Source organism: Erpetoichthys calabaricus, chromosome 1, assembly GCF_900747795.2.
Source record: "Erpetoichthys calabaricus chromosome 1, fErpCal1.3, whole genome shotgun sequence".
Lineage (NCBI taxonomy): Eukaryota > Metazoa > Chordata > Cladistia > Polypteriformes > Polypteridae > Erpetoichthys > Erpetoichthys calabaricus.
Genome location: NC_041394.2, coordinates 256946910 through 256965063, shown reverse-complemented (window position 1 = coordinate 256965063; position 18154 = coordinate 256946910). Strand labels below are relative to the sequence as shown.

Below are 18154 nucleotides of genomic sequence, written 5' to 3'. Positions count from 1 at the left end.
TGGCAACTTAGAATCTAGAATCATTCTTAAGACACTTAAGTCAATTATTGATTTATTGTAGATATCAACCCTTAAATATGCCTAAGACCAATCCTTGGGGCACAATGCCTAGAAGGTTTTGCTTCAACCAATTTCTTAATTAGAAACCAATTCATGTGGCCATTAGAGCAAACCACTTAATTTGACTGTCTGCTCATTTTCCTGTTATCATTGTGAGTAAAAGAAATATCTATAAAAAGCATGTATAAGAGAAGAGTGACAAAAAAAAAACTATTTTGTGAAGTGGACAGAATTTAAAACCCTCTATTTCTCAACATTTTTAAATTAATATTTTTCTAAACTGTATAAGAACTACATAAGGATGGTGTAGGTAGTGGCAACCTTTGCATGTTCAGTAACTGTCTGACAAACAATGCAATCTTCTACACAATGATGTGCTAACATCACTTCCAGACAGGTCTATTGAATCAACAAGATAATTATGGGACACACTTTCGACTCAGTGGAGGTAGTGGTGATGGAGAAAATAAAGATAAAACTAAGTGCTGTTATGAACAATGGCACAAATGCTCCATCTGACACATTAATAATAATAATAATTCTTTGCATTTATATAGTGCTTTTCTCACTACTCAAAACGCTCAGCAATTGCATGTTAAGGGCCTTGCTGAAGGGCCCAACAGAGCAGAGTCCCTTTTGGCATTTACGGGATTCGAACCGGCAACCTTCTGATTGCCAGTGCATATTCCTAGCCTCAGAGCCACCACTCCATCCTAAACACTCAGTACTTTCAGCCCATAAATTATTCAACATACAGCTTGTGTGACTAGAAATGCTACTGAGGATCATTTATACCAACAGCATATCTATCTATCTATCTATCTATCTATCTATCTATCTATCTATCTATCTATCTATCTATCTATCTATCTATCTATCTATCTATCTATCTATCTATGTTATTTTATTAAAAGAAGCACTAAACAACTTGCATGCTCTAAACATGTCATGAACTCAGCTTCTTAACCCATTGACATGATACTTGAACTTCATAATTGATTCTCTCCTGGTGAATAAACATTTACAGTATTATCATTTACCTGACATCTTTATCCAAGGCACCTTACAAAATTTCAGACACAATTGGTTGTATTTCTTTTGTTTTTCCAACTGGAGCATGGGCAAGTGAAGCAACTGGCTTATGGTCATACAATGTCAGTAGCTGGATTTGATGTCCAAAGCTTTAACCACTGTGAAGATGGTGAATGCAGCCCCAAGGGGACATGGCCACTCCTCAGAACCCCCTCTTAAACAGTGATTCAATGGGAAACAAATAGTTTTGTTTTCTCCTCTTTTTTAGATCAGCTACAGGCTTGTTGCTGCTGCCGTGCCGCGTGATCTGCATCTCACGCGGGGCTTCGAACATTTAAAATCCTGTACTGCAGCTGTCCTTTGGTCTCACTGCCTTGTCTATCTCCTCCAGACATCCTCTGCTTTATTCTTTATGCTTTATTATGCTGTTAACGAATAAAGTTTCTGTTTCTTGAAAACCCTGAATGTAACTGTGCAACTTTGTGACCCAAGTGTGACACCACCATACCACACTGCCTAAATAACTTAATGAAAAACTTAAAATTCTTTGACAAGTATGTGAGTTTAAATGGATCAAAAAAAGTAATAAATACCATTTTGACATCAGCATGTTTCTCAATTACAAATAGAGTTGTGGTACGCTAGCACTCTTAGAGTCTCAGGTTTGAATCACTTGCTTGGTTGATTTCTGTGGGGAGATTATTACATTCTTTCTTTCTCTGTCTGTGTGGAGTTTTGACTTTACATACTCTGGTTTTCCTACTACTGCACCTCTCAAACACATATAAGTAAGATTAATTTGCAATTCTGAGTTGGTCTGTTGTAAATGTGGCCACAGTGTATTTGAGTGAGTGCTCTAGGATTTCCTTTCACCTGATTTTCCAGGAGAGGTTCTACTGCCAATATCCATATGTGAAATCAACTGCCATTATGGTCTCCTGGGACCTGAAATGAACAGCCCTGATCTACACATAGTGCAGTTTTAAGTATGAAAAGGAATTCCTACTTAGTGAGAAGCTGGTTGTGTGGCCATGATGTGCCATCAAGTAGAGTACTATTCCCACAGCCTACAAAGGAGTTCTTGTTGTATATTATATATTTCACAACCTAATATATTTAAAGGACTATGAAAGTTTGAACTCAAAGATGAAAAAAAGATGAGGAAAACATGTAGAAAATAATTATTAGGGTATTTCTGTTTGAGGTAGGTTATTGTGGCATTCTTGTGCACACTCTTAACTATTAATACTTTGTAGAAAACAAGGAACTCAAATACACTTATTTTGATATTTTTATTTTCATTCATTTCATTCTTCTTGCAAGTCTCACTGTCAGCAAGCACCTTACAAGATGGCGTCTAAACAAAGTGGGTGAGGTACTGTATTACCACAGTGCTCCAGAAGATTCTACCATATATCCCAATCAGTAGACAACTTTCATGTTTAGTGATTACAGTTACTGATCACTGGAAATTACTGTGGTTCAACAAAATAAAATTGAAAAACTACTATAGAATCACATTTTTGTGCCGTTCTTGCCCCAGTTAGTACAGCCTCAGATGTTGCCATCCAGAAATAATGAGGAATTCTTCCTTTGCTTTACTTTTTAAGCCTTATTTGTTTCTTTAGTGCTGCTTACGTATCACACGATTGCTGATGAGCTAATGTGATTCCCCTTTAATTTCATTATTAAACTGCAGCAGTCTGTCTGCTCTGGTGAGCTTATGTAATTCTTAATATATCATTTCACACCTTGTATTTCATGACTACACTTCTATTTCAGTGCCGGCGTAGATACATATGACACGAAAGAGTCTAACCATGAAGTCCTAAAGTTGAGTTAACACATGCACACGTGTTGATATTTCTCTGAGGAAATAGTTTTGAAAATACCTTTTGCATAGAGGAATAACTAATGGAAAAATATATTACTTTTATCGAGGTATGCAGTATGTCAATATAATTGAAAAGGCACAATTTTTACTCAAACCATTTTACAAAAGGTAATTATCAGTGTTTCCAGTAGGAAAAACATATAGGCCTATTTTGTATGTGCACTAACATTCTCACAGGATTAAACGTAAAAAAAATGAAGTTCACTTTCCTCTTCAAAGACACTTTAATTTAAAACAATTAAAACTTGCTAAATGCCATGAAATGAGAAGAAGTTAATCTTCAGTATGAGCAAGTAAATGAAACTAAAAAAGTATTTTCACAGTAGGGATGTCTGCATTATGAATCACTTGTTGCCTAGATCTATGTCAGAACAGTAGTTGGTCAATTTCCCAGGATGGGAAAAATGTAATATTTAAAAAAGAAAATAAAAGAAAAAGAAAAAAAAAAAGCCTTATGTTCTGTATAAAACAAGTTTACCTAAGGGCTGAGTGGCAAGTTTTGATCCACACATTACTGTAAATGTCTAGGTGATTTACCCACTTGGCAGAATAAATGGTTTATTTTCTGATAAGTTCATGCTTGGGGTCATGTTCCTTCACAGCTGCCACATTCTCAATGGGAATATTTGACATAGTACAATCTTTGACCCTACATTGCTCAGATAAATAGATTTATTGCACACCTTCCTGACTTTCCTGGAGAAAATGGCCTTCCTTTGCTTTTATTGTATTGAACACTGATCTGAAATCACCATTACGTCTTGCTCATGATTCATTTGTACGTTATTTTTCATTTTTTCTTCTTACTTAATTAGTGACTGCTTACAGAAGGTATCTTTGATAAATATATAAATATATATATTATATATTAGTAAATGTAATGTATATAATGTCATGCTCAACCTGGTGTATCAAAGAAGAAATGCTTTCCGTCCTAGTGTACAGAGTCCAGAAGTGATCACCAAAGTTTATGGGATGTAGGTTTATTAAGTACAACTCAAGAAAGATTATTCTTATGCTATGTAATGCAGTTTTGGCCCTCTTATGGAATATTCTGTACATTATTGGCCACTATATTGAAAAAAGGATATACTATTACAGCACTAAATTAAGTGTAAATAAAGATCTCTTAAAATTATTCTAAGACACCAGAATGTATGAGAAAAACTAATGAGGTTGAATACTTGGCAATTTAAGCTAAAATCAGTTAAGCGATGAGATAATCGAAGGAGTGTATATTTTCAGACAGGGTGATTCCTCAACAAGAACCTAATTTTAAAGGTGGCCATTAATTAAAGGTAAATGTCTGAGAATTGCTAAGAAGTGTTTCATCAAATAGTGGAATAAGTTACAAAGTAGTGTCGCTGAAAGTAGCTCTTTGGATGCATTCACATCTTGACTTGGCAATATTTATGGAAGAAATGGGTGAATAAGAAGTTATCATCTCTTTTAAACTGAATGGCTTGTTCTCATCAAAACTGCTTTTATATTCTTACAACTTATATGCTATATTGGATAATTTGGCAAATAAATTACATCAGCCAAGCATTCTTATGTTTCAATTTATTACTCAACTAGCAGCTAATATATAGTATACCGAATATTAAAATGCTTACTGGAGAATTTAATCTAATTCATATTTGTTTAGGAGTATAGGAGATTGTGTTTGCCCATAACTTCCACCAGTTGCAGTGGTGACAGAACTGAGGAAGTACTTTCCAAATCTCAATTTTCCAACTATATATATGTAAAAGTTGTACGCCTGTTATAGTAACAATGCTTGTATTACCCTTTCAAAGAACAATAACACTGGTGGCTTAGTCTTCAGGTGTTCCTCATGAGTTCAGCCGGTTTGATCAGGGTCTGCATTAGGACTCAGGGGGGTGAGGTTTTGAATTTAACTTCCCTAAGGAAATACCATAATAATGAAATGCCATAAATACTTTTTATCGTCTTATTTTAAAGTTTCTTTGACCTACTGGCAAATGGATTTGAAAAAATTAAAGAAAAAAATTACAAGTTTAACCGCCAGACTTCCTCCATCTATTTATGATCATATGCTTGTTGGTTTTATAAATACGCATCCCGGTGCTGCAGTGTTCTTACAACAGGTCCTATTTAAATTTGAAAAAGCTTGTCAACATGATTTACGCATGGTTTACTTTTCAGAATGAAGAAGTATAGTCATATACTGTATAAAAATTGAACTGTATGAAGGCTACAATATATTTCCTTGAAGAAAAATGTTATCTGGATTGTGCTATTGGTAGGCCTACTCTGAATTGTCCCTTAGCTAGCATGACTTTAGCTTAATATCTTAGCACATGGATGGCACTTCCAATTACACTAAGCAACTCTATTTACTTTACCAACAGTATTCCAGGTCGCAGTGGTTTTTACTTCCTAGTCCGCCACAACACCATTTCCTTGTGTCTTACTGCTCTATTACAGGGATGCCCATCATTATTTAACATAAATCCACCACCATTTTTCACTCTTGAAGCAAATCCATCTATTTTTTCACTCAATTTTGCAGTACAATCGGTCCAAAAAAGTGTTAGAGGGCAAGAGAACAAAGTAGGAAGCAACCCTGAATGGTACACTTGTCTATTGTAAGGCACACACTTGGTCCGTATAATCAAACTCAATTGCATATCTTCAGGATGCAAAAGTAAAAATATATAAATAGATATGCAAATTAAGAAAGTGACCAGGGGCCTCATGTATAAACGGTGCGTACGCACAGAAATGTTGCGTACGAACGTTTCCACGCTCAAATCACGATGTATAAAACCTAAACTTGGCGTAAAGCCACGCACATTTCCACGGTACCTCATACCCTGGCATACGCAATTTCTCCGCTCGGTTTTGCAGACTGGCGGCACCCAGCGTCAAAGCAGTGCTACTGTTCCTGTGTGGTTACCCTTTCTTTCTTAGACCCACATTCCTGACGCGGCTTTATAAATACACTGAAATTAACTGCATATTGTTTATTAGTGTAATGCATCTGATTGTAATTAACCTGTAGCAATATAATGGTCCAGGGAATAGCCATAGTATTCCAAATACCATAACTGCTTTAGCGTTGTTACACTCACTGCATCTTCTTCTTCTTTCAGCTGCTCCCGTTAAGAGTTGCCACAGCGGATCATCTTTTTCCATATTACTCTCACTGCACCACTCGGAGTATTTATATCACTGTATCTGAGTGGGGAATCACAGCAGCAGCTGATCGGAAAGAGAATTATCGGTATACAGTTTCAGGCACACACTACCTCAGCCACGGCAAAACGCGTCAAAGCCTTTCCTGTACGGACCTCGCATTTCAGAAACAGTTTCATCCCAAGAACTATAAACGCACTCAATCAGTCCATCAAGTGCTCCTTGTAGAACTGTTTGTACTTATAAGTACAATTACCCCACTGCAAACTTGCACTACAGTTATAATATTGCACAACCTGCGGCACTTTATAAAGCACATATGATGACGATATCATTTTTAAGATGAAATGCAGCAAAATATGTTGCTTATAGTATACAGATAAAACTTTAACTTAATTTAAATAATCTGTATTGTTAATGATTAAACATGTGAGGACATGGTGCCGCAGCACTAGCTAGTTCACGGATAGCTCCTGCCTTGCGCCGTATTATCGCTGGTGCTGACGCGACACTGGAAGGATAGACGGATAGAATAATGAAACATGTACTACGAAGATATTTCAATGTTCCTTAAAAGTTTTGAAGAATCGGCGTTCTAAGCTTACAGATGGCTTAACGTCTATTACAGAGCTGATTGTGTGGCGATTGGGTATTTGGAGAAAGAAAAGTAAGGACAGGAATTGGAGGTTAGTACATTTGAAAGAGAAAGTACTTCTGTAATAAATTATTTCATCGAAGGTCGCACATGGCGCAGCAAGCCTCTTGTGTGAGATATGAACAATCACTGCGCCACCATGTTCCCATGTTTAATAACATGCTTTCATTCCTATCATCATGAAAAAGATATCACGTATACATCTCAGTATTTTAATTATTCAGAGAGCTGTAATATCATGAATGCAATGGATTCTGCATCCTGTCGGAGAAAGAGAAAGAACGGAAGCACGTAGTGATTCACACACATAGAGCACATAGAAGATCAAATACAGAACAAAGCATTTAACGTGCTACTTGAGAAACTAGTAAAATAAACGATTTTAAGATGAAGTTTATGATGTTCTTCTTTAATGACAAAATAAACTACGTGATTAAAGTGGAAATTTCGAGATTAAAGTTGACATTTCGTGCTTTTTTCCCACTGTGTGCCTATTTTTTTTCTCTGTACCCTAATAATCTTTCATATAACACTCAGACGGTTCGCTACGAGTCGCCTTTTCATGCCAACTTTGATATGTGACAACTTCTTTTTTATTTCGGGCACTGTGTGACTTTGTGAATTTAAGCTTTCTTTTGTTGATTATACCACTGTTTAAACCAACAAATAGTACGTTTTTCCTTTGCCTCCACTTGGTATTCGCTGAAATTCTTATATTTTTCCCCGTGCTTTTCCCATTGTCTTTTCACAGAAGGCTATTTATATCGATTTGCATATTCAATAGAGGCATAATTCTGGGAGGAGTTGGGGCGGGACAGAAGGCGCGTGCACGTGCGTTACTTTTCACACTGATCGGGATTTATGTAGTGGAAGAACGTGAAAGTTTGTGTGCGCACAGATTCCTGCATCTGGATTTTTTTGTGCGTACGCACATTCCCACTTTTGTGCTTACACCATGTTATAGTGTGAGTTCTATACACGGCGTTATACATGAGGCCCCAGGTTATGATTTATTCCAGAGTATCAAAGTACAAATGGTGCATGCTTTTGAATGAAAGATGTTAATTCATTCATTAATAATAATAATTCATTACATTTATATAGCGCTTTTCTCAGTACTCAAAGCGCTATCCACACAGGGAGGAACCAGGAAGCGAACCCACAATCTTCCACAGTCTCCTTACTGCAAAGCAGCAGCACTACCACTGCGCCACCTGTGAGGACATGTTAATGTAAACATGGTAATGTGTCCTCTGTGAATCTTACTTTATCTATTTGTTTTTTGAAACTCAATACTCTTCGAAATCTATATTTAAAAAGTACAGAGTAGTCATTCAGATATTCACTTTCAGCTCACAAACAGCTGTATATGGTATTTTGGGTCCTACGAAATACAACATTAATTAGGTCCCCAAAAGACCTTCTATAGATTAGATAAGATGCAGAAGAGAACATTTTCCAGTTTGCTTATTGGTTTTATGTTTAATATTTGAAGAGAATGGATAGTTTCCCAGGCATAGGTTATGTAATGCAAATATCTGATAAAATGCATTACAATAAATCTTAGAAAATGTATTTTGAATAATGTCATTTTTTGAGTAGGCTGCTTATATAATTTTTCACACTGTGTGGAAAATATGCAAATAATTATTTTTTGAGAGAGAATGGGAGATAAAAAACAGTTTTGCTCATTTGTGGTATGCAATAACTTCTTCTAATACAAAGTGATACAGCACCTCTGTGACCCTTATAATGAAAAAGTAGGTAGTCTTGATGAAATTTAATCCATCTTGCTGTTAATCACTTGATTTCCCTTGCCCAAACCTCAGTTATCACTAATAAGCAGAACATCAGTGAATGCACAACAGCTTGGATGCATACATTAGTACACTTAAAGATAGAATATAAAAACAACAGAAACAAATGAGACATTTGCCTGCAAATTACTGTGAGGGAATTGTTCAAATGTGTAGCAAGGGTGAGTTAACCCTCGCCAAGAGCCATCAGATAGATGAGCCTTCTGGGATGTAACTGCACTATACAACAGATTACCAGACATTCAGAGATAATGTCTCATGTAGCAGCTCAAATATACACATCATTCGACTCTTTTACATGCCTTAGTTATGGCACAGAAGGCTGAAACCTTCTAGATTCTAAAAGAAGGTTGTTAAAAAAGGCTATTTATTTAGGTCTGTAATTTATAAGTTTCTTTCAACTCCCTATTTTGGGCACAGGGACTTTTCTCCCAACTTGAACTTTCCATTTGCTTAGAATGCACTTTCTGTCATTAGGATCATTATTAATGTTGGACAAAAAAAATCCATATACCAGGTGCTTTATCCTCAAGTGAACAGAAAAGGATAATGTGCTATCTTTAGGAACTGCAATAAGTACAATAAATAAAAATCAACTTTAGTTAAAAAAAGCCTCTGTGTGTATGTAAAATATGTATATAATAATTCCACTATAAAAAAGTGACATTTTAATCATAGTTGAGAACTGGATACAGTACATTTCTAAAGCATAATATGAACCTATTTATTTAGGCCTTTGCGGTATTTGTTTTAAGGTCATATTCATTTAAAGAAAAACAATGAAACACAAAAATTATTATGGTATTAATGTAATTGTTCCAATTTAATTGCTACTTTAAGTACATAATGTACCTGTTGGATGCAGAAAGAAAAGTTTTTGAAATGGTTTGCCTCAGGTTTTCTAGTCATTTAGGAGCTGAAATATCAAAAAACAAGATGAATACAAGCAAAAGAACTTGTGTATTTGCTGTTGGTTATCATTTTATGGATGTCTTTATTTGTCTCAACAGTATGCTTTACAAACTGAGTTCAAACTGGTCTATTGTGGCACATTTTGCAAAAAAAGCTACTGTATATATATTGTCCACAGAGAGCAGATCATTAGAAACTGAGTTTTTAGAAAACAACAAACTTCAAAGGGTTTTTGTTAGGATGCATGTAATGAAACAGTAATTTCTTGACTTTGATATGTATTTATGTTATGTTAACTGTAGTTCTCGGGGTCACAGAGTTACATGCTGTTCTTTCTCTGTAATTATATTAATATTCTAGATAAACTCTAACAGATTTTGCACTTCAAAGACTAACTTTAAACATGCTCAAAAAAGAATACTAGACAGCAAAAAGCAAGCCTTTTTTATAGTGTTTGTTGATTTTAACTCTTCCTCTTTCTCATAACATTTGATATGCTACATTGTTGTTTTCAATTAATTGTTGTATTGGCGTATCCCCTGTTTTCGTATTTATTATCAATTAATCTTAATGACAGCAAATATATTGGCCTTGTTGGTGCTTCTGTAAAGTCCTAGAAATATCACCAGTGACAGATCATCCATCAGAATTTTTTTTGTGTCATTGAGGTTTTCCTACACTTTGGAACAGAGGCTGGAAGATCAGCTAACCAATTGCATATTTTTGAATGGATGTAACCTGGAAGTGTAGTTGTTGCCTTGTCATTGGTATATGAGCAAGATATATTATCTTATCATAATATATTTATCCATCCATCCATTATCCAAACCACTATATCCTAACTACAGGGTCACGGGGGTCTGCTGGAGCCAATCCCAGCCAACACAGGGCGCAAGGCAGGACACAAACCCCAGGTAGGGCACCAGCCCACCGCAGGGCAAACACACACACTAGGGACAATTTAGAATCGCCAATGCACCTAACCTGCATGTCTTTGGACTGTGGTAGGAAACCAGAGCACCCGGAGGAAACCTACGCAGACATGGGGAGAACATGCAAATTCCACACAGGGAGGACCCGGGAAGCGAACCCGGGTCTCCTTACTGTGAGGCAGCAGCGCTACCCACTGCGCCACCGTGCCGATAATATATTTAGAATTTTTTAATTTAATTGACATATGTTGGGTATATTAAAAAGCTGCTTTACAATAAATGGTGACTTAAATAAGACTGCAAGGTTTTTAGCAAGGCAGACATTAAGTGGATTATGCCCCATTAGATGAATAGTATACTTGAGAATGACGTTGCATTTAGTCAGTGAGGGTCTACATACTTTGTTGTGCATTATTCCACACCTGTGTGATGTTTGTAGTCAGCTGAAGCAGGGTTGTGACTTGACAAGTTGGAATTAAGGCATCCTCCAGGATTCTGTATTAGGTAGTGACTAAAGAGCTAGACTCTAAACCACAAAGCTTCTGGTTCAGTTAACACTTCTGATCTATTGTGTTATCTACTGTGTTACCTTAAGCAAATCACATAAGACGTTACAAGTGTAAAAACCATTTATAAACAAAAGTGCAATTTTGCTATGTATCTTAATTTGTAAAGCAATACCAAAGGTGCTGTATAACAAAAAACATATGTTTGCTTCCAACAGTGTACTTGAATTTAAATTTGAATCATTATTGCCAGACAGCATAGCTGTTAGGGATTTCATCCCTACATATAATAAAGTGAAACATCCCAGTATACCTAACAGCATCACAACATTATATGTAGTAGTAGTGAATAATGATATATTACACAAAACATATATATAACACAACTTGACAATTTTGAATGCCACTATCTCGCAGTAATAAATCAAATACATCTACATAAAATTAACATAATTTAGTTTGTGTGGAGGAGCTAGAGATCAGAGAGAGACAAAGATGAATCAGAGACTGTGTTTAACTATAGGGCCTGAAGTAGGACAGAAACTCTTTATGTTCTGTGAAGTTCTTACTTTTAGTGAACAATAATTTTTTATTGATGGTAATAACCAAAAGAGACAGTTACCTGGGTGAGTATAGTGTTTGATCCATCCATCCATCCATTTTCTAACCCGCTGAATCTGAACACAGGGTCACGGGGGTCTGCTGGAGCCAATCCCAGCCAACACAGGGCACAAGGCAGGAAACAATCCCGGGCAGGGTGCCAACCCACCGCAGTAGTGTTTGATTATATTTCCAAATCATTTCCTGACCTGTGCTGTATACAGGTCCCAAAATCGAATCCAGTTATAGACCTACATTCCTTTCTGCTGTCCAAAAAACACACTGCAGTTTATGTTTCTAGTGCACAGATGTACTGCCATCCCAGGCAATTATGGAAAAATCGAGGATGCTTTCAGTAACAGCTTAAGTCAAGTCAAGTAGCTTTTATTGTCATTTCAACCTTATACAGTACAGTTAACGCAATACATAGTGAAAAAAAAACATGTTCCTCCAGGACCACATTGCTACATAGAACACGGGACTACAGAAAAAGTTACACAATACAATGTAAAGTGCATGTATATAAGCATGTGCAAACATTGCAGGACAGTGCAAAGACAGACAGTGGTATAAACAAATCAGTGCTGCACCGACCAGTACACATTTATGATATCTAAAGGTACAAAAGAAAGTAGACGGTTGTGCCAAAATATGTCAATATCTTAATAGAAGGAACAGATCACTAGGATTTTCAACCAGTCCCTGTCCTAGGCCACTGTCCCATCCTGCCTCAAGTCCTCCATCATTGTTCCACTGCCGAAAAAATCTACCACAAACAGTCTGAATGATTTCCGCCCAGTGGCACTCACATCTGTCATCATGAAGTGCTTTGAGAAACTAGTGCTGAGTCATATCATCGCCTGCCTGCCAGGCAGACCTGGACCCATTTCAATTTGCTTACAAAGCAAAGAGATCCACGGAGGACGCTGTGGCTGCAGCCCTTCATGCTGCCCTGACCCACATGGAGCAGCAGGGGAGTTACACCAGACTGCTCTTTGTGGACTTCAGCTCACCATTTAACTCCATCCTCCCACAACGACTGGTGTCCAAACTGGCAGATCTGGGACTTCCGTCACTCACCTGCAGTTGGATACTGGACTTCCTGTCTGGTTGCTTCCAGAGGGTGAGGCTGGATCCCCAAACCTCCATTGCTCTCAGCCTCAACACCGGGATGCCACAGTCGCTCCTCTACACCCTCTACACATATGACTGTGTCCCCACTCACCATAGCAACAAGATCATAAAGTTCATGAATGACACGACGGTGGTCAGACTCATCTCGGGCAAGGAGGGTGAGCAGGCATACAGGGATGGGGTGGAGCGGATGTCAGAGTGGTGCAGAGTCAATAACTGCTCCTCAACACCACAAAAACAAAGGAGCTTGTTATTGACTTTAGAAAAAACAAAACTGACATCCAGCCACTCATCATTGGAGGGGTCTGTGTGGAGAGGGTCCTGGTGTTCAGGTTTCTGGGCATTGAGCTGGAGGAAGACCTGACATGGAGCGCCAACACCAAGGAGCTGCTGAAGAAGGCACAGCAGAGACTGTATTTTCTGAGAAAGTAACATAACATTCTACATACTTAGAATGGTTTGTTTTTTCTTTTCTCAAGGGTGAAAAATTTTAAAGATATTAGATAATGCATTTATTTGCTTGCTTTATTACACTAGTATTTAAGGATGTTTGGTATTTTTCAAGTTTAAGTTATTCCTTCACAAACACAGTATGTATGCATTTGCAAAATTGTGTTCCAAAGTCCAGCATCTTGTATAAATTTTAAAAAATATCTTGCTTACACTGGCATTTTCCATAGGAAGTAAGGGGTCATGAGTAAAATGGGTAAAGAAAAGCCTTACAACTTAAAAAATACATCCATTTTTCAAGCCAAGACAACTATCGAGTATTGAGCTTGTGTCTAGCAATTACACACACATTGTAAAATAGCTTATATTAGCTTGAATGTCATTTTTGAACAAAAACACCAATATCATAAGATTCATTCATTTCATACCCCTGGGAAGTGGTTTCCTCTTGAAAGATAAGTGGTTGGTTTTGTTTTAATTTACTTCCGTTTTGATGAGAGAACTCACACAGGTGAATATGAAGATGTTTCCTTACCTTAAGAAAAATAGTAATAGGAATATGTGATAAAATTATTGTTTTCAGATCACCTTTTATCATCACAAGTATACATCAGAAACATGGAAGACATGTTTTTTTTATTTATAATCGAAACACACAGAGGACATTTTTGGTAAATTTTAGGCTTTTATTTTCCAGATGTGCTTAGTGCCCCATGGCCACCATTGTAAAGCGCCAGTACAGGCATAGATAATTTTTTAAATTTATAGAAATTGCTGGACTTTGAAACACAATTTCATGTGGCAAATTCATATATAGTACACCATGTTTGTGAAGAGACAACTTTGACTTGTTTCTTATCTTTTAAGACAAGGAGACCAGATTCACAATAATAACTATTTCACTCTCTTTCCTTAAATTCCTTAAATCATTTGTATAAAGTACAATACTCTATATTATAATAAAACCTACAAAAAAGCACAACATTTAAGGGAGTCTGTAGTGTCTAATTAGAATCAACAGACCCAGTCTTAAATATTGGGCTAAAACCTAACAGCAGATTTCCTGAGTTCTGTCACGCCAAATACAATTTCTGTTGCTAACCAACCTTGTGAAGGTAATTTGTAGATCTGTAAGTTACAAGTGAAGTGATGTACAATAGCCATGTAGTTGCTGCAACAAAGCTTTTTGAATAAATAAGCTTCAATGCTGTTCTCTACTTTTGTACTGTAGCTCAAAAAGGAAAGCCCAGAATCAGCTTTCTCTGGCGTTTGCAGTTTCTGCTTATTATACAATGACAGTGCTTTAAGGATTAAGAATATGATTAATTATGTGCAGGTGGGCACAGTATGTGCTGTGGGAAATCATTTCACCCAAACCTCAGTGTTGAGGTGATTTACCACTTATAAAAATTCCTTTCTGTTTAAAAAAAAAATGAAATATTTTGTTTGTAGTTTACTTTGTACTGTTGTACAGTTACTTAGGACTCAATATAATACAGTAATGCAAGTCAGGATGTCCTGTATATAGACGTCTGCACTACAAATAACTAGAAATGAATTCAAGTCCTGCTATAGATGACGTTTGGCTCAGTCCTGCCCAGGTATACTTGTGTAACCTGTAAGGCTCATTATAAATATTTGACTTAGGATATGTAGTATTTAATGCAGTTTTAAGTTTTTGCTTCAATATAATTGTTTACTTATATAATAAGCAAAATGCACCCAGCATGTCTGGATCACATGATCAATGGCATTAGACAATAAACTAGGCAACATGGAAAATTAAATGTGGGAGGTGTCATTTTAAACTGTAAATTCTTTATTTAGCATATTACAGCTTTTATAGCTCTGAAAAGGAAAAGGATGCTTCACAACATAGTACCCCTGAACATCTTGCACATTAAATCAGCTGCAAGCTGGCAAGTTGGTGCATTTCCTTCCCGTGACATTTTAGGAGGCATCTGTCTCTCTTCTTAAAAACTCAAGTATCTTGCTTAGTCCTCTAATGGTTTGACTCAAGAGGATTCTTCTGCAGTGCTGCCTCTGTGCTAGCAATGTTGAATGAGGTACAAGTTGCTCTGCAGCCTTCGTTATTATTCTCTGCTCTTTTCCCTATGCACGTGGGAAATTTAATCAAAATCCAGCTGCATCTCGGATCTAGAGTACAGAGGATGGGGTGGATGTTAACCAAGCTCATTATATGTCGGCTCGTCATTATGAAAGTTCTTTTTTGTAACAAATTATCCAGGTCATGCATATTTATTAGCCTGATTGTCTTATTTACATTGTTTTAGAAGAGCATCTGTCAAATGTTAATAATTCAATTGTCAGGGCAGCTTTTTTGAGTTACTAGAAGTTTTGAAGCATTCCTGCTTTTTATCTGGTTTTTTTTCTTAATCATTTTTCCTGCTATTTTGCAGTACTTCTATGAAGGAATGGAGATTAACAGCCTCCCAGTAGATCTAATGGTGGTGTGGAATGGTGACTTCAGCATTGACAACCCAGCCGATAACAAAGGTAAGATGTGCTTCAGTGTGTCCTTGGAACAGGTAACCATAGAAACGAGCCATAACATTCCACAGCTAACAGAGCAGAAAAAATCAGTTTGTCAACCTTCACGTTAGCCTCCTTTTCTTTATCAGTGTATCATTAAAACTTGTCTCTTTATATTTATTTTATTCCTTCCCAGTTAATTGCCATGGAGAAGTCATTTGCTACTACTGAGTATATGAAGCCGTTTTCTTGCATGAGTAGACAAACCAGATAAACATTTAGATCCACAAAAGACACCCTTCACACAGGTTGAAACACATAAGCACACAGAGAATTTTCAATTAGCAACATCATCAAATGAAACATTGTCTTCTCACAATATCCTTATTAAGGACAAATTACACAAGACTAATGCAGTGTACGCAACATGTTTATATATAGATCGAAATTATTATCGATTAGTATAAAAGAAAAGTATACCCTTTTTGTTAATTAATGCAAACATACTAATTTCATCTCCTTTTCTGTGCCACCTCTTCTGGAGAGAGCTGGTCAAGCAGGGCAGGGCAGATGTCCCTTTACCTTTTGATAGTCACTAGTTCCTCCGATGCCATTTGTAGATTCTTACCAGGCAGATGACAGACATGATCCTTCAGGTGACCCCTTCAAAATCTGAAGTGTGCCAACTGATTCCCAAATCATCTCTACAATCCGAAACAATACTGCTGCCTCTATACTAAACTCTTGGTCATTCTCAGGATCACCTCCACCCTGACCGAGATCCTGATGTTCCTAAGTTCATCCTCACCTGTGCAGAATTCTTTTTGAAGGAAAGAAGTAAGACCTCAGATATATAAATACTGAAGCTACTTAAGACTACATCATATCCAGCAGCAAACATCATTGGTATGAGCTGGTGATAAGGCCAAAGGGGTGAATATGCTTCTACTGCTGTAAAAAAAAATCCAGAGATCTAGAAGTGATAAAAACATGACATATATTGTAGACTGTTAACCCATAACTACGTGTTGTTGTTAACTTCAGATCTTTTTGTGAAACATAACTAAGTAGGCTCTTTTAGGTAAAGAGTGACAAACATTTACCGAGCTGTATTCATGCGCCAGCTTTTTCTGAGGAATGGTGCAAAATGATCATGATAATTTAGACTTGCCTGCACATTTACACTACTTTTCAGAGCAGGGTTTGCCAAAAAATGTGCTGCCTACAGCAGCTGCTGCATTGCAAAAAGCTGTGCAGATGCTACCAATTATATTTTATGACTTGATGAGGACTATAACAATGAGATGCACTGAGCCTCTAATAGTGAGTTCTGTTTTATTGTGATGGGTAGGAATATTTTGCCTGTGCTCCTCCACTTTATATACTGTAGTGACGTCTCTCATATTATAAATAGGGACCTCCTTTCCCTTTGATGAGAGGATCATAAGACAACCCAACCAAAACAGGTAAAGGGCAGCAAATAGCTGTGGGTGACATTCAAATACATCACACAACATACTCCTGTTTATGACTGACCAGAACAAATTTCATGTCACTGCATATCTTTGAAATTTTGGAGGAAGCTTATTTGAATATGGGGAGAACATGAACAGAAATTACACTTGTCTAGAACTGAATCTCAATAAAAACAGTTTGAGGTGACACTGTTCCCCATGTTATGTAGTTGCCTCTTCCTTTTGTTATGCAGTAGCAAGGAAACATATTCCTTCTTTACATTAGAAAGGCTGTTGTTCCTTCTTCTTGTTATTCTTCTTCTTTCGGCTGCTCCTGTTAGGGGTTGCCACAGCGGATCATCTCCTTCCATATCTTTCTGCCCTCTGCATCTTCCTCTGTTACACCCATCCCCTGCATGTCCTTTCTCACCACATCCATAAACCTTCTCTTGGGCCTTCCTCTTTTCCTCTTCCCTGGCAGCTCTATCCTTAGCATCCTTTTCCCAATATACTCAGCATCCTCAGCACATGTTCCATGAACAATGGAAAATTATGCAAACGTCTACAAGACTTCTATGTATTGTTACTATTGCTCTTCTTCATTATATGCACTTAAGGCTTCTCATCCATCCATTTTCCAACCCGCTGAATCTGAACACAGGGTCACGGGGGTCTGCTGGAGCCAATCCCAGCCAACACAGGGCACAAGGCAGGAACCAATCCCGGGCAGGGTGCCAACCCACCGCAGTTAAGGCTTCTCATAAAAACCATTATATTTAAAAGACATATTTAGTGTTTAAATATACTAAATTAACAGGAAACTGAAAAAAGATTTTCAAAGGAGAAAACTAAAAGCATAATTAACAGTACAGTTAGTCCTAGGGTTAGATGATAGGGTCAGAACAGGCAGTAGTTATCCTGTTGAGCGCAAAGGGATACAGAGCCTAACAAGTCCCAACTGAAGTGGTCAACTGCAAAATGGACACATTATATGACTACTGTTAAGCCAAATTTTGCACACATGTAGGAAAGATTTTCTTCACACAAAGGACC

At 37.1% G+C, this 18154-nt stretch overlaps 1 protein-coding gene across 2 annotated transcripts in view; it reads left to right on the top strand.

Annotated features, from left to right (window-relative positions):
* plxna4 (plexin A4) overlaps positions 1 to 18154 on the top strand; it is a 1034568-nt gene that overhangs the window by 623159 nt on the left and 393255 nt on the right. For both annotated transcript variants that reach the window (XM_051928179.1, XM_028814360.2), the window contains exon 11: positions 15575 to 15671. In XM_051928179.1, the coding sequence (XP_051784139.1) occupies positions 15575 to 15671 (97 nt within the window). The remainder of the gene's footprint in view (positions 1 to 15574; positions 15672 to 18154) is intronic.